This window comes from Urocitellus parryii, chromosome 9 (genome assembly GCF_045843805.1).
Source record: "Urocitellus parryii isolate mUroPar1 chromosome 9, mUroPar1.hap1, whole genome shotgun sequence".
Lineage (NCBI taxonomy): Eukaryota > Metazoa > Chordata > Mammalia > Rodentia > Sciuridae > Urocitellus > Urocitellus parryii.
In genome coordinates this window covers 115,764,194-115,791,834 of record NC_135539.1, presented here as the reverse complement: position 1 = coordinate 115,791,834, position 27,641 = coordinate 115,764,194, and the positions used below count along the sequence as shown (strand labels likewise).

At 53.0% G+C, this 27,641-nt stretch overlaps 1 protein-coding gene across 1 annotated transcript in view; it reads left to right on the top strand.

Moving 5' to 3' along the window:
• The window catches only part of Lgr6 (leucine rich repeat containing G protein-coupled receptor 6), a 116,820-nt gene that overhangs the window by 13,288 nt on the left and 75,891 nt on the right, over positions 1-27,641 (top strand). The window contains exons 2-4 of the mRNA XM_077802619.1: positions 15,190-15,261; positions 18,230-18,301; positions 26,853-26,924. Coding sequence (XP_077658745.1) covers positions 15,190-15,261; positions 18,230-18,301; positions 26,853-26,924 — 216 coding nt within the window. The remainder of the gene's footprint in view (positions 1-15,189; positions 15,262-18,229; positions 18,302-26,852; positions 26,925-27,641) is intronic.

Here is a 27,641-nt window from a genome sequence, read left to right as displayed (position 1 = left end):
CTCGGGGTTGCGGTTAGCCTGGCATGGCCTTTGTGAGAATTAGAGAAAAGTGCCTCTTGCTTGCAAGGCCCTACCACATGGGCAGAAGAGGAGAGTGGAACAGGGGCAGGGTTTCAACCTTGGCCAGGCACTGTAGGCCACTGTAGTGCTACACAAGTAGCACCTCTCTGGGTCAGTCTGGTCAATACTTAGCAATTGAGCCAGGCATGGTGGCACATACTTATATTCCTAGTGACTCCAGAGGCTGAGACAGGAGGATTGCAAGTTCAAGGTTAGCCTGGGCAACTTAGTAAGACCCTTTTTCAAAATGAAATCAAAAGAGCTGGGATGTAGCTCAGTGGTAGAGCGCTCCTAAGTTCAATCCCCAGCACAGAAAAAAAAAAAAAAAGTGAAAAAACATTTATGAAGTATTGCTTAAAGATTCCCCCTAGTCTTCTGGACATTTCTAAAGCCTTTTTACTCACAGCATACTTCACAGCCAGCAGTAGCTGTAGCGGCAGCATTGGGGAGAACGCTGGGAGTGGAGGAACTCAGGCTTCACTCCAGAATGACACAGTCAGAATTTGCACTTGAGGTTGCCCAGCAAACTGGTGTAGCTGACACTCACCTGGGCTCCAATGTTGGAATAAGTCAGACCGTCTGCTGAGTTTCAGCGCAGCTGCCCCCATTCCACCTCCCAGAGAACTGGCTTTACCTAATTTGCACCTAGGTAGTGTACCACTGGTTTCCATCCAGGGATATAAGAAAGAGCCCCACAGACATCACTGTCGATTTCCAGCAAGGATGTGGTTAAGAAAGAAGTCTCCAGGCCTGGTGGGGAGTTTTTGGAGGCAGCCAAGGAAGCATCAGCCTCATTCTCAATGCGAGGGGCTGCCCAAGATGTCTCTTCCTCCAGAAAACCTTCCCTGACCCTCAACTCTGGAAAAGGGCTCCCCTCTGAGCATGTGCTGCCCCAGGGCCCATCTGCCTACATTCTACCTCCTGTTCACCTGTCTGTGTCTCAGACTAGGCTGGGAGCCCCACCTGGCCATCCATGTCCCCAGGTATTCTCAGTGCTGGTCCAAGCCCCTTGCACGTGGGTGCTCAAAAATATCAGTGGAATATTCCAATGAAGAGATGAATGAGTGAATGAACAGATGAATGAACAGTGAACAGCCAGGGGCCAGGAGGGACAGGGCAGAGACCAACACAGGCTGGAGTTGATGGGCTTTCCTGAGAGAGAGGGCTGGGAGGGAGGGAACACTTTCCAGACCTGGTAGTGGCACTAACCTGGTTTCAGGAGCCAACCCAGCCAGCTGCAGTGAGGACTGAGCCTCAGTGGGGAGCCTCTGCAGCTGCCAGGCAGCCAGCTCCTGACCAGGCTTGGGTTTCATTAGGGTGAGACATCTGTTCTAGAAACCTTTTCACTGAGAAGCTTCTGCTTTTCTTGTTCATTCTCTTTATTTTCTTAAAGAAAGAAAATGTCTTTTGAAAACTTCCATCCAGTTCCAAACACACTAAGATGAACATCAGCATACGCCCGCCCCAGGCTGGGATGGGACGAGTGCTCTGAGGACTTGAGGTGGGTTCTTGAATCCCTGTGGTGTAGCTGACACTTGCATAGGCTCCGAAGGCCCAAGATGAGCTCTGTGTTCACACAGATCACAGGCTGGCAGGGCAGGGAGTTGTCACCTGGGCATTAAGCACTAGGCGGGAGGTATGCCTAGGCTGATGGGCGCACTTGGGGGGCACACAGGATGGACAGGGCATCAGTGGGGAAGAACGCGCCTCACTGTGGCATCCTGGGAAGATCCAGGGAGCTGAATCTGATGGCCAGGAAGCCCTGGGAGGAAAGTTCTGGGAATCCCAATGTCCTTGGTCAGGCCAGCACATTTTTTTTTTTGTTTTCCCCAGTATTGGGGATTGAAATCAGGAGTGTTTCTCCACTGGGCTGCACCCCAGCCCTTTTATATTTTTGTTTTGAGACAAGATCTTGCTAACTTGCCCCAGCTGGCCTTGAACATGTGATCCTCCTTCCCCAGCTTTCCGAGTCATTGGGATTATAGGCATGTGCCACCTCACCCAGCCCTGCTAGCAAATCTTAGGTGTTTATTAAGCATCTATTATGTGCCAGGATCTGTGAAAGGTGACATGGATATATGGAAGCGTAAGATGAAAATGATACACAGAAGTAAAAATCTAATTTCAACTCAATGAAGCAACAGCTGAGAAGGGTCCACAAGATACCATGGCATCCAGAGGGGGACACGGCAGCCTGAGTTTAAAAAAAAAAAAGAAAGTACAATATAACAGAAAACATGCACAAAAGGATAGCTTGATAAGTTTCCACAGGCAAATACTCCTATATGAGCAGTACCCAGACCAGGAAATAGAATATCATTAGTTTAGCAGAAGTCCTCCATCCTATAACCATCCATCCCCCGAGAGGATAAACACCATGTTTTTTCTTTTTTAAAATGTGTTTTTGTTTTGTTTGTTGTTGGTACTGGGGATTGAATGCAGGGGTGCTCTACCTCTGAGCTACATCCCCAGCCCTTTTTATTTTGAGACAGGTCTTGCTAAGTTGCCCAGGCTAGCCTCGAACCTGCAATCCTCCTGTCTCAGCCTCTCGAGTCTCTGGGATCACAGGGTACACCACACCACCATCATAATTTCTAATAACATAGAAAGTTTTTCCAGTGTTTTGAACTTTATGTAAAGGGGACATTATTTTGAGTCTGGCTTCTTTTCCTGTGTTTGAGGATCCACCCACATGGTTGCTTCTTGGCAGTTTGTCCGCTGGGGGTGACTACTATACAATATGTCCATTCTACTGTGGTTGAGCGCTGGACACTTCCCAGTTGGGGGTGTTACAAGGAGTGGCTGTGAGCAGTCCCGTATGGTTGCTGGGTGAGCACGTGAGTGCATTTCTATTGGTTAAATGCCCAGGAATGGAATTTCTGGGTCAGAGTAGATACAGAAGAATCTCAAGAGGTGAGCATGACTGGCCTAGGTGGAGAAGTGTGGGATGAGTCACTGGCTTGCTCTGAGGACAGGGGTGGCAGGGGGACAGAGGGAAGGGGCAGCAGGAGCCCACAGGGAGAAGAGGGGTTCAAGGAACAGCAATACATTGAGACCCCTCTGACTGCTCCTGCTTACCTGTGTTAATTCCTGGGTGCTACTGTGACATAGGACCATAAACTGGCTAACTGAAGACTAGATGAATTTATTCTATCACAGTTCTTGGGCCCAGGAGCTCCAAATCAAGGTGTGAACAGGGCTGTATCCCTGTGGCTCTGGGGGAGAATCCACTGCAAGCTCCTGGAGTTTCTGGTGTCCTTGGCTTGTGGCTACATCACTCCCATCTCTGCTTCATCTTCTTTGTGTGTGACCTCTGTGTCTCTCACAAGGCACTTGCCTCTGGATCCAAAGCCCACCTGGAGGATCCATGATGATCTCAGGCTTCCACTGAACTACACCTGCAAAGACCTTTTTCCAAGTCAAGTCATAGTGACAGGTTCCAGGAATTAAGAGCTAGATGTATTTTTTGAGGAGCTCCCATCCATCCTGCCAAACTACCCCTAGCTGTCATCCTGAGCACCTCATCCCCTCTCCCCACCCTGCAAAGCTGTCACTCACTTCTTTTCTTTGTGGTACTGGGATGGAACCCTGGGCCTTGTGCGTACCAGGCAAGCACCACTGCCACTCAGCTCCGTCTCCAGCCCCTTTTATCTGATCTTGAGACAGGGTCTGGCTAAGGTGCTGAGACTGACCTTGAACTTGCAATTCTTTTGCCTCAGCCTCCCTAGCCACTGGGATTACAAGTTTGCCTGGCTTCAGTCAGGCCATTTTCTGATGGCTCATCATGTCCCCCCTTGGCCAGTTCAGGCCAAGCTCCCTCCAGGAAGCCCTCCTTGACTGTCTCCTGACCCTCAGGTCCTTGAGAGTCCTCCAGCTCTAGTGTCCAAGGCTCTGTCCTTCAGAGTCTGTGGTTCTGAATCTCTCCTCAGACTGAGGTTTCCCGAGGGAAGGAAATATTTCTTCCTGCTTCTCTTTTACACCCAGGGCACCCATCTCCTGCAGGGCACTTTGCACACAAGCTCACGGAGAACAAGGAAGCTGGGCCAAAGGCACCTTTCCAGCAGCGGCTGGCCAGCCCTACCTTGTGGCCCCTGCTCTTCTCCAGAAGGGGCCAGGTTGTTACCTTGTCCAGGGGCCTGTGTGGTAGTCTCAGCTGCACACACACAGCAGGGGTGGGGGAGGAGCTGGGCCAGGGGAAGGAGCCCAGCCCTTTGCCTTTCCTTGGAGGAGGCTGGGACACAGGAATGCCTTTGGCTGGGAGACCCTGGCCAGAGATCAGAAGATCAAAGGATGAGAAGATCAGGGTCAAGGCAGGTGGCATCACTTGGAGGCACCAGAGAGAAGCAGCAGCTGGTGCCTCCTAAGGGCAGGGTTGACCCAAACGCCCTCCCCTCCCTCGAAGCCCCAACCCATCTGTTTCCTAACCGTGCAGAGCTGCTTCTCCAGGATGGGGGCCTCTGGGAGTGAATGCAAGTGTGTGTGTGTGTGTGTGTGTGTGTGTAGGGTGTGTGCTGACTGACATGTGCCATCCTGTGGGCAAAGCTAATATCCCCTACACATGTGGATTCTCCCATCCCACTTAAATCTCACTATGCCCTTAGGAGGGTTAATAACAGGGCGATTCTTTGATGTAGAAACTGAGGTACAAAGAGAAAGCCCAACATCAAACCATTGTCAAGTGTTAGGGCCAAGATACAAACTCTGGCAGCCTGACACCAGAGCCACAACTATTACAGTATAAGGCAAGGCAGACAGTTGTTCAGTTCAACTTGCAGCATGAGGGAGTGAGGCTAGAGGTCAGCTAGGACTTCTTGCTGGGCAGGGAGTGCGGACCTAGACCTTGGTTGGATCTAGTCTTCCTACAAGTCTGATGAACCAATAGGAAGGGAGTTGGGGAAGAGGAAAGTGGGGAGACATTTGGGGACTGATGGACTGGAGGCAGGACAGCGGCAGATCAGTGGTGGGCAGGACAGGTGTAGTCAGTAGTGGGCACTGGCTGGAAACTTGTGTTTGAGGCCTCAGGAGCTGGATGGAGGAAGGGAGACGCGGGCAGATTGGTAAGACATGGTGCGCCCAGGTGGGCTTGGGGAGGGGCGCCGAGCCTGGAGTCCTGGGGAAGCACGATCCCGAGGCCGACGCGACGGGTGGGCGCTAATCCCCTGCCTTGTTCCCGGAGCTCTGGCCACCGCCCGGCGGCTGGGCGCTGGCAGCCCGGGAAGCAGCGCGGCGGGAGGCTCCGCGGCTGGGCCGGTCCGTGTGGTGTGTGCGGCTGGGGCAGCTGAGCCCGCCCGCGGGGTTTACGCTGCCACTTCTAACTGTGTGACTTAGGGGAAGTAACGTGATATTTCCGAGTCGCCAGTTCTTCATTTAAGGTGGGAATAAATAAGGCTTCACTCCCTGGCCCTGGAAAAGAATTGCATTCCATGAGACCAGGGACGAGCCCAGCTCTACCAACTGCAAAAGACCTTCAGATTGTGGGTGCGAGGGAGAGGCAGGGGCGTAGGGTTTGAGGACAACCTGGCATTTGGGCCCTGAGGGACCTTAATTTTGCTGAGCCTCCTCTGTAAAATGAGCCCGAGACCTCTCAACTCCTAGCCTCTTCTTTCCCCTGCCTTCAGCTGGAGCCTGAGGTCTCTGGCAGGGATCTTGTGTTGCCCCTGGCTGGGGGGTAGGTGGGGGGTGTCTGGGTGCTGTGCAGTGTGTAGCGAGGCAGAAGGACATTGAGCTGCTGGCCTGAGAAGGGGAGGAGCAGGTCCTGATGTGAGAGGGGAGCCGCTGTCTGGGAGGGGGTGGTGACTGCATGGCGGGCCTTGCTCCAGACACACCCTGCCTGTTTATCTGTGGGAATAAAGGTAGCGGGCTGGAGCTAGCTAAGCAAACAGCGCTCAGAGCTGGGGGGGCACCTCCTGCTCAGGCTGCCTGGCTCCGTCCCACCTGGGTGTCCTCTTGTACCCACTCCACCCAGCCCTGTCAGGGGCCCTGGCTGGGAGCTCCGGGATTTCCCAGTGTGCAGAGGGAAGGGGAGCTGCTAGTAGTTCCTACCCCAGATGTCTGGGCTGAGGAGAGCTTGCATTCCTTCCCACACACAGAGAGGGTGCCCTGCTAGGCTGAGCCAGGGACCAGAGGGGACTGTTAAAGACACTGGTGAGTCAGAGTCTGGGGCCTGGTGGGACCCAATGAACAAGACTTCAAATGCACAGCCACTGTGGCCGGCTTTCTCTGGGTTTATTCTGTCCCCCTCCTGCACCAGATTTGTCTGACCTCTTCTGTCCCTCTGGCCAGGGCCTGTGTGTGGGATGTGCCCCTCCCTTCCACGGCCTTCTAGAAAACCGACCTGGATGCTGTCTGTGTATGTGACAGAAACCCATAATTGGGAGCTGTGGAGGAGCTCTAGACTGTTTGGGCAGAGCAGCCACATGAATGAATGATCTGAGACCAGAAGATGACAGTTTGTAATTGAAGGCAGGATTGTGCTACCTGACTTATAACTGAACCCTCAGAGATTAGAGTCAAAAGGCCACAGGGGGATTAGTCTGAGAGGAAGCCCATGACACTCAAGCCCCAGTCCCAGCACTTGTCACTCAGCCTGGTATTATTGTCTGTTCTCTGGCCATTGTCCCCACTGGAGTTGGCTCTTTGAGGACAAGGAGCATACATGTTCGAGGCTTCATCTAGCACAGAGCCTGTTATATAGTAAGTGCTCAATAAATACTCATTGAATAGCAAATGGCTGCTTGATTCAGTGGTCAGTGGAAGGTTGGAGGCTTCCTGTAGGCCGAGGCACTAGAACTGGGCCTTAGTGCATTGAGTAGTGATGTTCACAGGTGAAGAGAGGTAATTTACCGTGTGCTAGGCACCCAGCGAGAGGTGAAATAACTTCCCCACAGTCACAGGGCCAGTGAGTGGCAGAGCTGGGGACAAGCACGGGTCTTTCTGGGTGTGGAGGCTGCACCCTTGCTGTCCCACAGCACACCCTGTGATGGTGGATGTATTCTGGTCTGCATCCTCCATGGCAGTACCCTCTAGCTGCCTGTGGCGATTGAGCCCTGAAATGTGTTTGGTGCAGCCAAAGAACTGAATCTTCAACTTAATGTTAATGAAATTAAATAGTCGCCCGCGGCTGTGACCTTGCCATTCCTTTCTCTGGGCAGCATGGGTCTGTGCTGTCTCCAGAGAGGGGGCAGAGAAGGGAGGGGGTCCCGAGCAGCCCTCATGGCTTCAGGGCCCTCCAGAGACTCTGCCCTTCATATCATGGGCTGTTTTCAGGTCACACTGTGACCCCCCTGGTGGGGTCCAAGAGGTCTGGGTCCCTTTAACATCTCTGCCCGTGGGTGGCATGGCTTGGCAAGGAGGGAGGAGCCCTGGAGAAGCACACATGCATTGTGCAATCCCTGGGCCACGCTTTGCTCTTGAGCATTGCTGCCTGGCTCTGGGCACGGCTGGGGAGAATAGGTCCCATAGGCTCTCCAAGGACCTTGACCTCTGGCCTGGGGGCAGGAGCAGCCCCTTGCATTTGACCCACTGTAGCACTTTTGACTGGGACTTGGGCACTGAGGTCCAATCCGCCTTAGCAGCTTTACCCAGTAGAGCCAGAGATGCCTCCTCAGCCATGCATGGGCCTGGCTTCCCCCCAAAGGGATCTCCCTACAGTGCTGAAGGTCAAGGCCAGCCCCACACCCCATCTCCTTCTCCTCGCTCTGCCCAGGCACCCATGCCTGCAGCCCGCTGTCCAATGAACCCCTCTCTGTGAGAAAAAGCTGAGAAGTAGGGCTCAGCCTGAATTTGGTGCCCATGGAGCTAAACCACAATTTCCCACAACTAGCATTTTTGAGTGGAGGGACCTCTCCCGGGTGCCGTCCTTCCTTGGCCTCCGTCGTGGTCGGTCATTAGGCTTCGAGGAGACCCACAGAGGCAAGAGCCAGTGATGACATTCTCTGACTACCTGTGGAAAATACTATTTTTCTTTTCTCTCTCTGACCTTTAGGAATATCTCTATTCCCCTCCCATTATCCCTCCCAGTCCCACATGAATTAATTGGGTCACCTTCTGGTGACACTCTGGGTTTCCAGCCTTGCCCCAGTGCAGTCTGACCTGCCCAGCCTCAACTTTGCCTGGCAACTATCAGGACCCTCCCTCCCCTCCACAGGTACCCCCAATCCAGACCCTGTCTCTCCGGCTGACCCTCCAGCCTCTCATTCCCCCTCACCCCCCTCCAGTTCCCTCATCACAGCCTTCCTGCCACTCCAGGCAGGCTGGAGACATTCTTGTTACCAACAAGGGAGCCAAGAAATGACAAAGTAAAGCAATAGCCCTTTTATTTCAAAATACAGCGTTGTTCTCACATAGGACTTTGTGCAAAGCCTAAGAGAACGGTCTGTGCTGTTATGTGGAGGGTGAGGGAGACTTTTTCTAGATCGAAGCACACTCCCTTGTTTGGAAAGTGTTGAAAACCACAAAATTCCAAGAGAACTTTGTGTCAACTTGTGTCTTTGGAATCTCAGAGAAGATAGCTGCTATGCACATTATCTCTGATAGGAAGTGTCATCTCAGGGAATAAACTGGACAGAAGACACTGCGTTAGAAAATTCAAGATTAAGCCAGACACAGTGGTGCACACCTGCAATCCCAGCTACCCAGAAATCCGAGGCAGGAGGATTGCAAGTTGGAGGCCAGCTTGGAAAACTTAGTGAGACTCTGTCACAAAATAAAAAATAAAAAAGATTTGGAGATATGACTCAGTGGTAGAATGTTCCTGGGCTCAATCTCCAGTACCTCCCCTGCGAAAGAAAAGAATCTGTCTAGTGGATCGAAAGAGCATCCATCTAGTTGGTTGGTTTGAGATAGGGTCTTACTATAATGCCCAGTCTGGTCTCAAACTCCTGGGCTCAAGCATCTTTCCTCAGCCTCCTGAGCAGCTGGAGCTACAGGTAAGTACCGTCATTCCACTCCTTATGTGATTTAAGAGACCAAGTAGTAACCCCCACTGTGCCATTAATTTGCTGTGTGACTTTAGGTACTTCTAGCCCTCTCTGGATCTATTTTGTACTAGTAAATTAAAGGAGTATGTGTAAAAGGCCAACCATTGAGCAGGTGTTTGCAAATTCCTTGGGTGGTTTACTTATTTTATTTTTTATGCATTCCTGGGGATGGAACCCAGGTCCTGGAGCATGACTCCCATTTTATAGATGAGACAAAGGGGGCTCAGAGCTATGAAATGACATGGGGATGGGGTCACACTGCTTTACCACAGAGCCAGAGGCAGGGCGTGTTTTCATTAGTCACATAACCAGGAGATGCTACGGGCACTTAGGAGCTAACTGCTGAAGCCAGGCCCAATGAACAGCTAACTGCAGGGTCCATGATGGCGTGGGCTGCACCCTGGGTGCCTTCCACTCTGGACTTTGATCTGTGAGTTGCTTGAGTCTCATACACCTTCACCCTCACCCCATTTCTGCCCAGGAAGCCCTCTCTGTAGGCTCTTTCTGCTCCTGAGACTCGTGTGTACTCTAGAACTTAATCCGGTGAGGGGCTACAGGAGCGTTTTGCAAACCACACGGCAGTGTACATGCGTGGGTTTTGTTGTTAGTTTGTGAGTCAACAATCCTCCCCCAGCAACGCCGGAAACTCCTCTGTACCCCCCAAGGCCTAGCGCCAAAGCAGCCGGTGGCAAAGCAGGGATCTTCAAGACAGAGGGACCTGGCCATTCCTTTCATTGAGCCAGATCCCTGCTTCTAAATTCAGGCTTCTTTCCTCTTTGACCTCATTACCTGCCTCTCTTGTTGACAGAAATTCATCAAGTGTTCTCTGGACACCAAATGGTCCCTGTGGTAGATAGCCTGTCTACTGTAGATGCCTTTTTAGTGGGAGCCCCCCAACCCCCCGGTTTGGCTCATGCTAACTGGCCTGCCTGCGCCCTGCCAACTCCAAGTTGTCTTCCAACATGGTGGGATGTGTGCCCAGCTCAGTGGCCCTCATGGTTCTTAGGCAGCCTGCCAGTCCCTATCCAGAGACAGAGAACAGGGCCAGGAGAAATCCCATGGTCCATGTAGGGTCAGGAGGGCTTGTTTGGAGGAGGACCACACTTTTACTTTCTCCAGAGGAGGCCAAATCACCAGAACATTACCAGTGACCTCTGTAGCAAGAGCCACCATTGACGGCGCTGTTGACTTGGAATCAAGTTCCTCCCAGAGGCTGTGCCTTTCAGCATCAATGGGAGTTCATCAAACTAGACATTGGGAAGAACTTCCTCTGAGTGAAGGCTGTCAGTCACAGGAACAGGGAGAGGAATCGTCTGTTTGTAACACTCATTTGGTTTGGTTTGGTTTTTTAACCCAGAGCCTGGCCCACACTAGGCAAGCACCCCACCACTGAGCTACACCTCCAGCCCTGTGATGCGTTTATTTGGACGGTTTTTGAACACCCTATTTGCCAGGCATCCCACTAGGACTGGAGGGTGCACAGGTGATTAATTCCCTGCTTTGAATAAGCTCAGATATGTCGTTACAGACTAAATAATCGGAATTCAGTTGGATGAGTCTGATGGTAGGGATAAGGCAGGTTTATAGAGACCTGGGCTTTATGTTTATCGACTCACACACTCCTCACAGTAGCTCTTGTCAGGTAAGAACTATAATGACTCCCATTTTATAGATGAGACAAAGGGGGCTCAGAGATATGAAATGACATGGGGATGGGGTCGCACAGCCAGTTAGCGTTGTGCCAAGTAAGGATAAAGGCAGGGGCAGCGCTAGACACTGGCTCAAGAATTAAAGCTTCACACATGAGCAAGACGAGTATTTACGAAACATCCTCGGGATTCAGAGGGTGTCACCCCAGCTCTGCCTGGGGAGGCAAGGGAAGCCTCACAGAGGAGGTGACACCAGAGCATAGCCGTGGCTAGGCATAGGGCTCAGCTCCTGGACACCCTGAGGCCTTTTTCTGAGGGTAGATCCTACGTGTTTTTGCCATAAGGTGAATGAATGAATGAATGAATGAATGAGAAGGAAATACCGTAGCTATGTGAGGTGATGGGTGTGTTCCCGAGCTTAATGATGATGGTGATTATTTCCTAATGTGTATGTGTATATCCAATCATCAAGTTGTACACCTTAAATATTTACAATAAAATAAATAGCTGACCTTTTCCTGGCTGCAGAGTTGGGCAACCTGAGCCCCAGTAGAGACAGTGGAAAGGGGGTTCATGCGTTTTGGGTCTCTTCTCCAGTGTGGGGCGTCCTTCCAGGTCTACCCCAGAAGGACCCAAAGGTTTGTCCTTCACTGTTGCTTCCTTCCACAGGAAAAATTCAAGCAGAACCGGTCCCTGCCAGGGGCCCTTGGTTATCAGCCAGACTTCCTTGGGAGCATCTCCTCTCTCCTGTCTCTGGAGCATGGGTTTTGCTGTTCTCTGCCCCCTTCCATTTCCCAACATCTTCCCTCTTATCAAACCGGCTTCCTGCCTCCACGGTGACACCGCCTCACCCAGCTACCTTGGGTGGTCCAGTTACCTCACAGGGTGAAGCTCTGAGAACATTTTCCTAATGTGCAGCCAGAAACTTCCGCTTCCTGTGCCCAGGGCTGCCCCCCTCAGTTCTCCCCTCCCACCAGCCTTGCTCTGTCAACACCCTCCCCGGCGACCCTCACCTCATCATGGCCGCGTCCAGCCAAGAGGACACAGAACGTGCCTGTGTATCCTGAGGGCTGCCAGGACTGGATGAAGACTTCAGAACGAGATTGCAAGCCATCCTTTGAAGCGCTTGCTTTTCAGGCCAGAATAGCTGTTGAGGGGCCCAGTGTAAATGAAAATGGAGGGCCTCTTGCCCAAAGTAGGAAGTATTTCAAAATGGCAATAGCAGAGAGTTAAGCTGGGCCCTTCTGAGTGTGAGGCCCTGTGCAACTGCACAGGTTATATGCTCGTGGAGTCAGCACTGGAGAGGTGTGTGTGTGTGTGTGTGTGTGTGTGTGTGTGTGTGTGTGGCGGGGGGGTGGGGCAGTGGTCACAGGGTAGTGATGGTAGAGCAGAGTTTGAGTTCAGGCCTTGAGTGTCCAATCCAGCCATAAGTTAGTTAGACCTTAAAACAGCATCACTAGGCCATTTGTTCCCCTCGCTGGGAGTCAGAGATAGACTGGAAGGGAGACCAGAGGCCAAGAGAAGGAACCAGTCTTGTCTAAGGTCACATGGCCAAAAAAGGCTTTCTAACTTAAAGGGCAAGAATTGGGTGAGCCTCTGTCTTTATGACGGGTGGAAACCTTGGGAATGTTTGATGCTTTTTAACGGCCCAGCACTCCATAATGCACAAACACAGACGCACAAGTGTGCCTTCACACATGAGCAAGACGAGCACGTCTGAGAGCTCACGTACTCCGACACACGCCCCCTCCTTGTAGGTATCGCAGGTTCATAAGGCCACATCAGCATAGCCACAACCAGACTCAGGCACCCAAGAATCAGGGTGCACTCTTATCTCCCCCGGGTCCAGGCATGGCCTCCCTGTCTGATCTGTGTCCTCTGGTTGCACAAGCTGGCCTCCCAGGAGAGTCCTAGGTCAGAACCACCAACTTGGTAGAACAAACCCTGTGTTAGAAGATTCTGCACGTTGATTCCATGCCTATCACTCTACAGGGCCCAGAGCCTCTTGCCAGTGCCCTTAGCCCTCCTGCGGCATCAGCTGAAGGATCTAAGCTTTGAAATCTCCGCTGGCCTCCCTCTCCCAGCTCTGCGCAATTCTCTTCCTACCTTTGCCTGGCACCAGCCTCGCCCTTCTTCCTTTTGTGAGGGGCCAGGCCTGAATGGGCCCCCTGGAACCAGACCATAGGAAACCGCCCTCCACGCCCCACCCTGGCCCCTCTCCTGAGCACCTGAGCGGCCTGCTGTCTTGGGGCAGGATGTGGAGGCGTGGGGGGGGGGTTCAGCCCCCTCCTCCCCAGGGGAGAACAATGAGGCCGCTAGTCAGGGTGGCAGGCGGAGGGAGTGGGTGGGGTAGGGGCTGTGGAGAAGCATCAGAGCTCCGCGTGCGGCCCCTGGAGGGACAGCTGAGTGATGAGGACTGAGTCACATGCCCCACGTGCTCCTTGAACTCCCGCTCGGGTGCCTGTCGAGACACATCAGAAATGCACAGGGTAAATATTTAGAGGTAATCATTTTCGTGGCACCTAGCAGCTCCCTCCTCACTGAGGATGAGCCAGGCCCAGGGCACAAGAGGAAGGAATCGAGTCAGACCAGGATCTGCAGCCTGGGCATCTGTGGGCATCACCCTGCTTCCGGTCAGATGTAGCCAGAGGCTGGTGGATGGAGCCCAGAAACATCCCGAGGACCAAACGAACCCTCTTGGTGCAACTTTTTTCCTGTTGTTGACTATGACCATCAGCCCCTCTAGGGCCTCCACAGAGCCCTGCTTCTAGACCTGGCAGGTAGCCGTGGCCCTTCTGTTTCCACAGGAGTGCAGGGAGGGAACCATAGGCAAGGACCAGCCCCACGTTTAGCGTGACAGTTCCTTAGCTCTACCCTGCCTGGAACATCTTCCTTCCTTAGAGGACATGGAGTCCGGAGCCCAAGCTTTATCAAAGATAAAACATTTGAGACTAAACAGTCTTTTTATAGACTGGAACTGGGCTCCCAAGCACATGTCCCTAGCCACCCCAGCCGGCCTCTCCCAGCACACACATAAAGCAACACATTTCTGGGGCGGGGGAAAGGGAGGCACATGTTTGAGGGCACATGTGCATTCCCAGAGCAAGGCAAGGGCCTGAGGGTGCTGCCTAAGGATGCGGTAGTCCGGTCTGGGCTCACCTCTGCGCACCCAGAGAGGTGAGCTGAGAAGCAGCTCTTAGGAGTTTGAAATGGGAGGGAACCCAAATGAGTCGGATATAAACACACAGCCTCCAAGAAGAAAATGCCAACAAGAACCAGGACCTGCAAACAAAGTCCCCGACTCCGCCCCACCCACCTCCAGGCCTGTGGGGCTGGGACTCTGGCCCACAGTCCACTGAGGGAAAGGTGGAAGGAAGAAGCAAATATTTATTGTGTATGTCCTATTTATTAGGCAATCTGTCAACGTGAGTTCTTGATCCTTACAAGGACCTCGCTAGCTTGGTTTTATTTGTTCCATATTATGATTATCATCATCATTATTCATTTTATTTTTATGGCTGAGAAAATGGCTGGTCCAAGTGATCAAGAGCCCCAGGTTTGATAGGTGACTGTGGAGGAGAGATAGGACCTCAGGGCCTTTTGACTCCAAAGCTCCTTGCTTTTTTCTTTTGTTTTCTTAAATGTAAAATGGAAGCTAGCCTGGGGTGGTTGTGAGGATTAAGTGGGATTATTTGGATAAAGGTTGGCCAATGCCTGGCACAGAGTGGGCCTCCAGTAAATGTCAATGTAGTTATTGTGGTTAATTTGTTTGCAGGTCATCTTAAAGGACAGTGACGCTAAAACCACTCACAGGGTCTCTTAGGTAACCTGGAAGGTTTAGAATGATCTAGGCTGTGAGTGCATGGAGGGATCCAGGCCTTCACACACCCCCATCCAGGAATCTGGGCATCTTCTAGGATGTACCAGGAGACTGACAGGGAGCAAGGCCAACGGGAGGGAGACTGTCAGAGAGCCCAGAGGGTGGCCAGACCCCACTGGCTCTGGGACTGGATGACCCCTGTGGTGGCCTGGGGATGGGCACAGCAAGGCATGGACATGGACATCCACTGAGGCTGCTCTGTAGGTCAGAAGGGCAGTGATCCCAGGCCTCAGTTTCCCCAATGGTAAAAAGAGTGCATAAAATATTATCTGCACTAAAGACCCCTCCCTTCCTCTCTGAAATGCTACGAATTTTCCTCTAGCTCCTCCGTTTGTGGGGAAGTCAGCTTCCTCCATTGTCCTAATTGCAGCTAGTCCCAGGAGAACCCTGCCAAGGAAGACTGAAAGGGGGAGGGTGGATGGGAGACTGGACAGAGGCAGCTCAGGGGCCTGGCTCCCAGCCCTGCTCTGCCTGCGGAGCTAGGAGGGCATGGCAGGGTGCAAGTGGGGGGCTGAAAGGAACTGTGGGAAACTCTGTCTCCCCCATGGGGGCTTGGGGCATGACAGTGCAGATGGTACAGGTGGGCAGCTCACAGCCCCCTCCCGGTTTTCTCTCCACGCAGAGACCTCAGCATGAACAACCTCACGGAGCTTCAGCCCGGCCTCTTCCGCCACCTTCGCTTCTTGGAGGAGCTGTGAGTGGGAGTTGGGGGATGGGAGGCGAGGCTGGGGCTGCCTCTACCAGCTGAGGAACCAGGTCACCTCAGGAGGAGGGGGGCTTGAGGGAAGAGAAAGGGGCTTGGGAAGCCAAGAAGTGTCCCGCTGACCTCTGCTCCAGGTGTGAGTCCTGGGGGGCAGGGCTAGGCCCAGGCGGTACAGGAGGTCTGGACTCTAACTGCATTCCTCCCCTGAAACCTGGGCCTTTTTGTAACTTTTTTTTTTTTTTTTTTTTTGGCAGTCCTCAGGATTAAACCCAGGGGCGTTCTACCACTGAACCACATCCCCAGCCCTTTTTATTTTTTATTTTGAGTCAGGTCCTTGCTAAGTTGTTCAGGGCCTCACTAAGTTCCTGAGACTGGCCTTGAACTTGCCATCCTCCTGCCTCAGCTTCCTGAGTTGCTGAGATCACAGGTGTGCGCCACTCACTGTGCCTGGCTCACTTTCCCTCTCATTGTCCTTAGTTGCACATCTCCCCAGGGTCATCTTTGAGCTGCAGCTGTGCCCTGCGTCCAGCCACCAGCCATTCTCTAGAACCCAGTGGTTCTGAGATGTCACTCACGTCTACCCTTTGTTCTCTATTCCCACTGCTACTGCCCCAGACATCCCTGACACCTGGGGGAAACCAGCCTCCTAAGTGACAGATCTGCTGCCTCCCTTCTGATGTTCTCTGTACAACTTCAAGATGCACCCCACCAGCTCAAGAGCCCTTGGTGGCTCCCCACGACCTGTAGGATCAACGTCTTATACCCTCCCCTACAAGATCCTCTTCCCTGGCAAAGTCCTTTCTGGGTCATCCCTCCCCACAGTGTCACTCCTGTCTGGCCTCACACTCAAGGAGGCTCAGGAGGAAGTCACCTGCTCCAGTAGAGTGTCCCTCCTGATTGCTTTGGGAAACCAGGTCACTCTGTCCCAAGTCTCTTCTTCCCCTAGATCCTTGGGGTCCTACAAAGCTTTGCTTAAACTGCACAAACTGTGGCCTCCTGGCCCTGGAGACGTTTCTGCCCCATCCCTACCCTGACCTACCACTCCCTCACAGGTGTCCCCTCCTTACCCATAGTGCTCCTCAAGGACAGGGAGTCCATCAACCCCCAGGGCTGTGGCAGGGTTTGCTACAAACCCTGACGGCCCTAGGGGCTGATGGACTCCCTGTCCTTGAGGAGCACAGTGGGTGAAGACACAGGGGAAACAAGCTGGAGGTCCCTCCTGCCACCCTCAGGGAGCTTGCTCAGGGCTGGTGAGCTGTGGGGGCAGCAAGGGAGCTGGCACTGTAGGGTGGGTCCAAGGGGCATCGTGTGGGGGGGCAGGGTTGGTGGAGCTGAGGAATAGGGGGAGGAGGAAGAAGAGGAGGGGGAGGGGGAGGAAGGGGGGAGGGAGAAAGGGAGGAAACCAGTTTTCAAAGGAAGTGGACAGGGTAAGAGGGGCCTTCCCAGGTGGATGTGACAGCCTGTCAGGGGAACAAAAAGTTACGAGCAAAGGCCAAGTGCTCAGGAAAGGGGACAAAGAGGGGGACAACCTGAGAGTCAAGGCTGGTTTTGTAGCTCCTGCTCCCTGAGACAGGGTCAAGCTCCAGGACCCACCCAGGCAGGAGCCCATCCACAGAAGCCAGGCTTGGTGACCTCAGATATCGAGATGCCTTTCCACACAGTTATTTTTGAATGACAAATGTCAAGTCAAGAGACTTCGATTAGATTCTTTTGGGGGTGAGGTGGAATCTAACCCAGGGCTAGGAGAGCATTCTACCCTGAGCCACATCCCCAGCCTGAGATAAAACATATTGGGGGAAAAAAAAAAGAAGCTCCTGCTGTATTCCAGCACAATCTCCACATCTGCAGGCTCGCAGGAAGGAGAGATAACGTCCCTGGGGACTCTGGAGGTTCAGAAGTGTCTTCTGAGCCATCCACAATTAACCTCTGCCCAGTCAGGTGTGAGCATATTTTATTACATTTGCTCCTTTTAGATTTGATCTCCTCCTGACAAATGGGGAAATGCTTAATTAAACCAGAATGTCAGGGGGATGCCAGCACCCCATCTCCCAATTCTCCCCAATTACTGGGGGTGAGCTGTGTGGTGTAAGGTGTGGGGAGATGCAGACTCTGTCTGTACCCACCCCTTCACTGGTGACATGGGCAGTGCAGGTCAGTGATCAAGAGCAGGATGTGGGTGGTCCAACTCAGCCCAGGACAGACCACGGTGCAAAGTGAGCCCCAAAGATTGTCAGATGTGGGGAGAACCCTGTGCTTCTGGAGGGGAAGTCACTTGGCTCAGCCTCAGTTTCCGTGTGTGAAATTTCTCATGTAAAATTTAAGCATAGCTTAAATATAAAAATCTGAAATATCAAACTTTTTGAACCCTGACCTGACGGCACCATCTGCGGACAATTCTGTGCTTGACCTCATGTGACAGGTCACAATCAAAGCCCAGGAGCACTAAGATCATTGTAGGGCTGGAGTTGTAGCTAAGTAGTAGAGCATGTGCTTAGCATGCACAAGGCTCTGGGTTCTATCCCCAGCACCAAAATAAACAAGCAAAATTATTGTATAAAAATACCTTCAAGCCAGGGATGGTGGCATATGCCTGTAATTCCAGCAGCTCAGGAGGCTGAGGCAGGAGGATTGCAAGTTTGAGGCCAGCCTCAGCAACTTAGTGAGGCCCTAAGCAACTCAGCAAGACCCTGTGTCAAACTAAAAAATAAAAAGGGCTGGGATATAGCTCAGTGGTTAAGCATACCTGGGTTCCATCCCCATTACCTGAAACCAAACAAAGTACCTTATGGAGTTTTGTGAGAATTGAGATGGCATGTGTGGAGTAGGTGTAGACTCAATAAATGCTAGCTGTCACCACCACCTCCCCCTCCCACATCCCAAGATAACGAAGTAATAATGGAAGTCACCCGCTCCTTGGGTTACCTGCTGACACCACTGATACTTTGACTCTGATTTCCAGGCGTCTCTCTGGAAATCATCTCTCACATATTCCAGGACAAGCCTTCTCTGGTCTCTACAGCCTGAAGATCCTGTAAGTATCAGTGCACCCCAGTTTCCATAAAGGTGCAGCAGAGAGACTCATGGTCAGATGGAAGCTCTGCAGCCTGACTCTTGGTTGACCACTGATTCGCTTCTTCTCTTCACTTTTTAAAAATTTGTTCTTTTTAGATACACTTGGCAGTAGAGTGTATTTTGACTTTATCTTCACTTTATTTTCACTCATTATGTCCAATGCTTTGCTTTGTCTTATCTGCAATAAACTGAAAACACATGTTGACTGTAAACAAATGTTGACATTTGACTGTAAACAAATGTTGAATTGCACCTGCTGGTGGCCACCATAGGGAGAAGTGAAGTTTTTTTTGTTTTTTTTTTTGATGCCATGAGTAATGCCCTAAGGCACAGGGCTTGGTGGGGGAAGAGTTCAGTTGCAGCACCCTCCCTGAGACCCTCAGGCCAGAAGAGGCAGAGGACTGTTTCTAGGGAGGAAGAATCCAGATGGGTTTTCTTTGCTCATTTTTCTTTTTGAGGCTCAAATGTGCATTAATTAGCTCATTCTCCTATCTTCTCCTCAGCCTTCAGGCTGCTTCTGCCCAATCCCTTTCACCTTCCCTTTGAAGCAAAAAGGAAAGTGAGTTGGCAAAGACCTTGCATTAATTACCTTGCTTTCCCTTGCCATTGGCCTGAGGATCCACTTCAGAGAAGGGAAGGCTGAGGCCCCATCTCCTCTCATCCCAACCCATGACTCACTTGAGCTCAACAATACTGTCCTCCCCGAGGCCTTCTTGGGTCCTTATGAGGAGGAAGGGTGGAGGAGGTGGAAACACAGACTCTGGAGGTGGGCTTCCTGGAAAGGCTCCTTACCCCAGGGATTAGGAAGAAAATGAGGATCTTAGGGGGCGGATCCTGAAGCAAAAGAACGGTCATTTGGAAGCTTCCCTAAGGTGCTGGCTGAGCATTCCCCAGCTCTGTTACTCCTTTGGCCCTAACTAGACTTGCAGGTCTTTGGGTAGTTGAGCCTGAGGGGATAAGGGACTGAAATCCAGTTCTGTGCCCTGGTTGGATGCAGCACCCCACTCAGACACTGAGATATCTTTTTAAATTTTTTCTTAAGTTGCTTTTGGACTAGCAGGGGCCCTTCCCACATGGTCCAGCCAGTCATCCAAACCTAAGCACTTTCTTCTTTTCCCACGTAATTGGTGTTGTTGGGGCACCTCTGGTCCCCAGGTCTCTCTCCATCTGCCTCTGAATCTCACTCTCAGGGCTGTCCTGGCCACTGTCCCTCCTCCATTCTCTACTCTGCCCGTGGGTGCCTCCTGTCTGTCCTCAGCCTCCTCTTCTGTCTCAGACCTTTCTCTCCCTCTTGGCACCTCTGCTCCTGCCTCCCAGGTCTCCTTCCTGCCTCTGCCTCTTGCTCCCCATAAGCACAGAGCCATGGGGGTGGGGGTGGGGGATTCTGAACCAGAGGCGCAGTGCAAGAAGCCTACTTGGTGGCATGTCTGTGCCCCGTGGCAGGCTCAGACCTGCAGCCGAATTAGAGAGCAGGGCTCTGTTTGCTGGGCCTTCAGAAGATGGGAGACTCACGTCCCGCTCCTAAGACTCTGGCTTAGAGATGAGCCTCCCCTTTCTTCTCTGCCTGCATTAGGCAATAAATCAAAGCCCAGGAGAAACCGCAGGCTGCCTGCCGCCCCCTTCCCACCAACGGCACCTTGGCGCAGCAGCAGGGCGGCCAGGAGAGCGGAGGACTGCCAGCCCATTCGCCCCCATCTCTGCCAGAGACCTCTGCTTTGCCCCATCCTCCAAGGCCACCAGGTCCCCCAAACCTGCATGCCTTTCCTCTGCCTGCAGACCTCTGCTTTAGGAGCAGGCAGGCTGTCTGGGGAATCCCTCCTGTCACTCCAGTGCTTCAGAGCACCCCAGCATAGGACCTTCCCGATGTCTGACGTCCCTTATTGCAGGTCCTTCCATTGTTTGGCTTTCAGGCCTGCAAGAGAGCCTCTCTGCACCAGGGACCCCAGCAGCTCCCTGGTCTCCTCTTATCCAGGACCCTTCTCTGAACTGCACCTTCCTTTCTCTGATGCCTGGGGGACAAGCCGCCTCCTTTTTACCCTCCCAGAAGCAAAGGATTAAACAAAGTGGATTCCCTCTCTGATCCTCCCTGAATGACTGTGGCAGAGCCCCTCCCAGGTCCTCCCCCCAGGCCAGCCCTGGAGGTATCACTAGGGCTTCTCTCCCACTCTCCTCTGTATAAGGTTGGATCACGAGAGTTGGCCTCCACAGGGACTCGGCAGCCGTGGGCTCCTGTGTGTCTGGACATCAGGTTCGCTTGCCAGGCTCGCTGGTGGTGCTGTCCCAAGGGAAGCTACCGTTCTTGCTGCCCCAGGCACATGGGACAATGCCTGCACCTCCAAGGGCCCTGTCCTGAGTGCCTGTAGGGCCTGGGGGTGGCTGTGGCCAGAGCCCTTGGGCTCAGGGTGTGTGTCTGTTAAGTCTCAGGCTCTTTAACTCAAAAGGTTGTAGCCCCACCTTCCCTCCCAGAGCTTTCCTGCCAGAGAGCAGGACCTTAGTCCTTAATCCAGGCCTTAGTCCCCTTCTCGGAGGACCAGCCAGGGCCTGTGTCCACCCTGCATCAGGATACTGTGGTCCCATCTACCAAGATGCCTGCTGGTACCAGACACAGTGGCAGACGCCTGTCATCCCAGCAACTCGGGAGGCCGAGGCACTCTCCACAAGTACCAGGCCAACCTGGGCAATGTAGCAAGACCCTGTCTCAAAATCAAACAAAAAGGCTGGGGATGTGGCTCAGTGGAAAAGTACCCCCTAGGTTCAATTCCTAATACTGCGGGGGCGGGGGGGGGGACAAGAAGGAGGAGGAGGAGGAGGGGGAGGGGGGGCGGGAGAAAGGAAAGGAAAGAAAAAGAAAAGAAAGGACTCTGCTGGGGCCTTTGTTCCTCACCAGAGCCAGACCCAGGAAGCAGGTGGCAGACAGTCAGGGCCTTACCATTCCGTCCCTGCCTCCAGGAGACTGGGAAGATTTCCCCAGAACCCTTGCTCCTGGGCTGAGCCCCGAATCCCTGGGAGTCGGTGACTGCAGATTCCTCGCCAGTGCCATCTTGGTGAACATAAGGGTCTAGAAGGGCTCCTGGCTTCTTCTGAGCGGGCCCATCCCTCTGAAGCCCTGGCTGGAGGGCACCAAGGAGCGGGAGGGAAAGAATTCGTCTGGCTTGTCCTCGAGGACATCTCCCTATGCCAGCCTCTAGGGAGCCCTCTCCACGGGGCCTGGAGCTGTCTGGGATTGTCATGGGCTGTGTTTATGCTCCACCTGGCCAGACAGTGGCCATGCCTGGCCCAGAGCTGGGGCTCCATCTGTGTTGTTGAACTGAACTGAACAGACCCCAGGAGGGACGGGTGAGTCCCTGGGGAGTGCTGGCTTTGGGTGAGTCTCACTGGCCTGCTTCATGGGCCCAGGCTGTCCAGAGCCCAGGGAGACCCTCTAAGGGATTGGTGGACAGGAAGAGGGTCTCTAGTATAGCAGGGAAACTGGAGCCCAGAGGACCTCACCAGAGTAGGTGCCGGGAGGACGTTCCGACGCCCTCTCCCTGCAAATCATTATTTCATCATTTAAAATGGGATAGTTGGAATAAACTTCCCAACATTTTTAGCTACAAAAACTTAAAACAAAAGCTGAGGGTCTGGTCAGTGGTAGAGCTCAGGTCCAGCATGGATGGGGCCCTGGCTTCCAACCCCAGCACCACATTAAGAAAGGAAGAAAAAGAAATAGAGAAAAAAAATCCCAGAAATTTAAAAAGACCTTGTATAGAAGTCTCAACGTACAACAGATGAGAGAGAGCTCTGCGAGTGTGGGTCGGGGGCTCTAGGCGCTGTCTTGCCCACTCCAGGAACCCCAAGGCCCCTTTGCAGAACCAAAGGAAGGGCCTGTAGAGCCACTGCTGGGTCACCTGTGGTACCCTCTGGCTGTGGCACTCATGGTTCTTGTCCCCAAGTGTCTCTCTGGCCAGAAAGATGTTCCCCAGGTGTTATGGTTTGGATATGAGCTGTCCCCCCAAGAGCTCACATGTGAGAGACAATGCGAGAAAGTTTGGGGGAGAAATGATTGGGTTATAGCCTTAACCTAACCAGTGAGTTAATCCCTGATGGGATTATCTGAGTGGTAACTGGAGGCAGATGAGGTGTGGCTGGGGGAAGTGGTTCACTGGTGGTGTGGCTATGGGGTATACATTTTGTATCTGGAGAAGGGAGTCTCTCTGCTCTCTGGTCACCACGTGAGCTGCTTCCCTCTGCCACACTCTTCCACCATGATGTTCTCCCTCACCTCGAGCCCCGAGGAGTGGAGCTGGCCTTCTATAGACTGAGACCTTCAATAAACTGTGAATCCTTCAATAAACTTTTCCTCCTCTACAATTGTTCTGGCTGGGTCCTTCAGTCACAGCAGAGGAAAAAGCTGACTGACACACCAGGACCCAGGGAGGGAGGGTGCTGAGTACTAGACTTCTGCCAGGCTCAGCTCCACATGACAATCACCTGAAACCAGTCCTTTGGGAGGCTGAAGCAGGAGGATTGCAAGTTGGAGGCCAGCCTGGGCAGCTTAGTGAGATCCTGTCTCAAAAGAAAATAAAAATGACTGGGCTCTTTTATTTGATCACAGCACATAAGGTCAACATCATTATCCCTCCCAGTTCATTACGTGGCAGAGCAGTTGCTTAGTATGTGCAAGGGCTGGGTTCAGTTCCCAATCCCCAGTCACAAAAAAAAAAAAAAGAAAGAAAGAAGAAAAAAAATGTCACTGTGAATTTGAAAAACTGTGAATGCCTCATATTTCTCCCCCAAGGACTCTGCCCCAGAGACTTAACTGAGTTACAGTGTGGCTGGGCATTGGGAATTTAAAAACCTTCCAGGTGATTCTAACATGCAGTCAGAGTTGAGTGCACAGGATGAAATAGACTGTGCCTCACCAGGCAGAACCAGGGCCAGCAAGAGAAGTAGGGAAGGTCACAAAGCCCTGGCCTGGGACCCAGGGCTGAGATCCTGGGATCCTGCCATTAATCTGTCTTGCAATTCAGGGCAAGTCACCACCCCTCTCTGATCCTCCATCTCTTCATCTTGGCTGCTCCCTTCTAAAAGTCCTTCCAGTCTTTAAAACCTGATTGTGCTTCAATAAAGAAGCTGATGGCTGGGTGACGAGACCAGGGACAGCACTGGAAGCAGGTCGGGGCCGGAACCAAATGCCATGCTGGACTCCAGCTTGCTGGGTTTTGATTCAGGAAAGAAGGGGCTTTCTGGTGGCCAGGTGGTGTGGCCTGGCATGAGTTCTCTGGGGAGACACTGAGTTCCCTGACAGTGGAAAATAACTTAAGAGCCCCATGAGGATACTGCAGAATCTGTGTTGGGGGTACGATTCCTACACCTTAAAGGTCTTTCTAGATTTCCCTGTTTAGGATTTGGCAGAGGAAGGGGTGGGGCTTTTTGGAGGGTGGAGGTACATGGAGGTGCTCTTTGCGGTGGAAGGTACCTGTTCAGGTCTAGTCCTGGAGGAATGCGCAGCCTGAGCAGCCCCGGCTCCCTTTCCCAGCCATCATTTCCCTGTACTTTGCTTCAAGCATGCTGAGGCCTCGGGGTGAGAATCCAGGCAGCTCACTCAGGTGGGGAGAGAAGTGCTTGCCTTTTCCCATGAAAGAAGTCAGATGGCTGGAGGGAGAGGAGCTCCCCGCTGCATGCCCTCAGCTCCTCTACCTGCACAGGGAAGTGCGGGTTCCCAGGAGCTTCAGCATCTTTGCCCAGGGAGCTGCCCTGGAGTCCCTTGGCCAAGCAGGCCTCAGTTGCAGGAGAGGAGCCTGAAGAACGGGTCCCTTCCCCTGGTTGACCTGTCACTTCTTTGTGTGTGGTTAGGTGAGACCAAATCCTTGACTGCTACAACTGGGGGAAGTCTGTGCATCTTCTGGCAGCTTCTTCCTTTAACAGATGAGGGTCTTGAGGCCCGGAGGAGGGCAGTGACTTACTCCAGTCCTCCAGTAAGTGGTAGAACTGAGACCAGATATTAATGACGGTCAGTGATGTCCGCCAGCATCCCCTTAGTTTTTTCTTGCTGCACAGGGTTTTCGAGGGCTGTTTTATTTGATCACAGTCAGCACCTGAGTTCACCATCATTATCCCCAGTCCAAAGAGGAGGAAACAGAGGCCCTGGGAGTTTAAGCAATTGCACCTTTCATACCCCTGGAGAGGGGCAGAGCTGGGGATGCAGTCTCAGGGCCATCTGACAGAGCCTCACGTGGGACATCATATTTAAGGAAGCTGGAGAGGCGCAGGTTTAAATTCCATTCAGGAAGGGAAACCATCATTGGAAAGCTCTCTCTGACACCGCTTAGAGCCTGCGCTGGAGGGACCAGGAGGCTGAGACCTTTGGGATCACGGAGTGTGCATGGAAAGGGGCAGGGTCCTCCAGCTGCTCAGGGCAGCCTGCCCTTCTCCCACACTGCCCTCCCTCTCTCCTGCTGGGCAAGACCCCAGTCCTGGGCTGCCTGAGTCTGAATTGTTCTCTCATCTTCAGCTTTGCCTCCACCAGGGGCTCCTTTCTGCACTCCCCACATCCCTGCAGTAGATGAGCATCCTGTCCCAGGGTGCTGAAATTTGGTTTGTATTTGGGGTCTTCACATATCCCTAAGAGGAGATCAGGGAAGGTAACAGGTGACTCTGACCTGAACAATCACACAGCAGGCAACAATAGCTACCAGGCTCATCAGCATTTTCTGGCCCCTGCTCTACCCTGCCATCGAGATAGGTGCTATGTGGTGTCATTGGTCAAGCATCCAGACTGTGGGTCTAAACCTCTGGATTCAAACCCCAGCTCTGTCTGTCCCTTATCAGCAGTGTGACCTTGAAATGATCTGGTGGAGTTGTAACAAGGATAGGTTTGGGTGAATACCTGTTAACACCCCAACACCAGGACTTGGCAAGCCAGCTCTTACTATTACTAAAGTCAAGATCAGGAAATAAGCCCCGTTCCCTGAAGCCCAGTGATACCTATGTGACCTTGGGCAAGGTGTTTATCCTCTTGGAGCCTTGACCTTCCCCTCTGAACCAGGGCTAGCAATAACACCTTAGAGGGAAGACTGGACCCCTCAGGGCAGCAACATACTGGGGCACATAGTAAGTGCTCACTGAGAGATCAGCCTCCTGCACCCCACCCCCCATAATTCCCAAGGAGCCTGGCCAGCTGAGGCAGACCCACAAATGCCCCTGACTCCTCCCTGGACAGGTGGCATGCACAGCTTAGGAGGGGGTGCTCCCTCACCCTGCCTGGGACAGTCAGCCATATCCTTCCTGCTTCTTCAGCTATTTCCAGAGCTCCTGCTCCTTGGGTGCCCTCTTCTCATTTCTGGATCTGGGGGCTCAGAAGTAAAGGATGTTCTGATGGCAATGGCTACCCAAAGGCTTCCCTCCATTTTGTCCTCCAGTGTCTCCCTTAGAACCAGGCAAGCAGGACCCTCAGGGACTTCCTGCAGTGTGGGGTGCCTTCCTCAAATGTCCTAAGGTCCCTCTGCTGCCGGGAGTTGGCTGGAGTTAGTGGTGCCTCTGGGAAAGGTGTCCCATTCTGTCATTGCTCCCCGACTGCATGCTCCCTGGGGTTTCCCTGCATGCCCCCAGGAGCTCCAGGATCCCAGCCTGGGGAGACATCCTCACATCCTGTGGCCCAGCCCCAATTCCAGGAAGGTAGCTTGGCCAGAGGGTCATTTCCACGAGTTGGTCTGTTACTTTTCTAAATTCTGTTGTGTGAGGCTGGCCCACCAGAACAGGCTGGTGTGTTGATCTGGTGGGCCAGCCTCAGTTCTTTCCTTTCCTCCCTCCCTTCCTCCCTCCTTTCCTTCCTTTCTTCTCTTTTCTTACAGTACTAGGGATAAAAACCAATGATACTCCATCACTGAGCTACCCTTTTAATTTGGGGGTAGGGTTTCATGGAGGCTGGCCTTGAACTTGGGATCCTCCTTCCTCAGCCTCCTGAGTTACTGGGACTACAGGCATGTGCCACTGTGCTGGGTTTCAAACTGTATCTACAGACAAGGACTCTAAAAACACATTTTCCTGAAACCCTGACACCCTAGGGTTGGCCTTACCCTCATTCGTGTCCTCCTCTTCCACAAAGGAACCTTTAGCCTCTTAGTTGAATAGCTAGAGAAACTGAGGCCCAGGGAGAAAAAAATCCATATTTCCCCACGTGCTTCCTGCCAAACTTCAGCAGAATTCCATGGATTCCAACTTCGGCCCTTGTTGCTTCGAGAACATCTCCCTTCCTTTTCACCATTCTCTTTCCTCCTGCCTCATCCTGGAAGCTCTTCTGAGATGCTCTCTCCCTACTCTGGGCCTCCCAGCCTCCAGTGCACACCTCAACAGCCTCCGACTCCCCACTAGCAACAGAGGGGAGGGGCTGGAACAAGATTCCCTCTGGGGCTCTCAAGCAAGAGGGAGGGGCCTGGCTTGGGGCAGGGGGCTCAAGCGGGGACCCCCTCACCCCCTGCCACCCCTGTCCTCATGCCCTGTGGGTCCTCAAAGCCCCTTTTCCCTTCCAGGATGCTGCAGAACAACGAGCTGGGAGGGATCCCGGCGGAAGCGCTGTGGGAGCTGCCGGGCCTGCAGTCTCTGTGAGTCACTGAGGGGCTGTCCTGGGGGTCACCTGCTTCCTGGGAGCTGAGTCGCAGTCCAAGCGCCCCTGGCCTCAGCCCTTCCTTCTCCTTCAGATCCCCTTCTCCACTCCGTGTTCCAGACAGCTGGCTCCTCCTGACTTTGGTTTCTTGGGGGGTTTGGTTGTTGTCGGCAGCAGTGCGTCTGTGTTCCCTTGTGTGTGTATTTGGGGAAGGGAGACCTCCCTAGGTAGGGCCACCAGGGCAGCAGTCCCGAGGCGACTGGCATTCTGCCATGTTCCCAAAGAGCATCAGGAAGGGGCTGTCTCCTCCACCTAGCCCGCTCTTGCCCCCAGGGCTCTGCGCAAGGAGAGAAGGTGGGTGGGAAGGAGAATGGGCTGTCATGGGCCACCCATGACAGATCCATTCCTCCAAGGAGCCTGTAGTTCCCTTCTTGACCAGCAGGGGCATCATGGCAGCAAGATCAAGCCTGCCCAAAAGTGGGAACAGGTGCTCGGGTGATGGAACCTTGCCCACTGTGGTCCTCTGGGTCAGGTGCTGGGTTTATCCACACAACACCGCACAGAGCTGGAACAGGGTAGGTGGTGCCTCACACATGCCTGTTGAACACCACTGCATTTCCAGTGACATCTCATTATCCTACGGGAGAATGGATTCATTGGGGCAGGGGGCTCAAGCGGGGGATTTAGAGAGAGATCAAAGTTGGAGGATGAGATT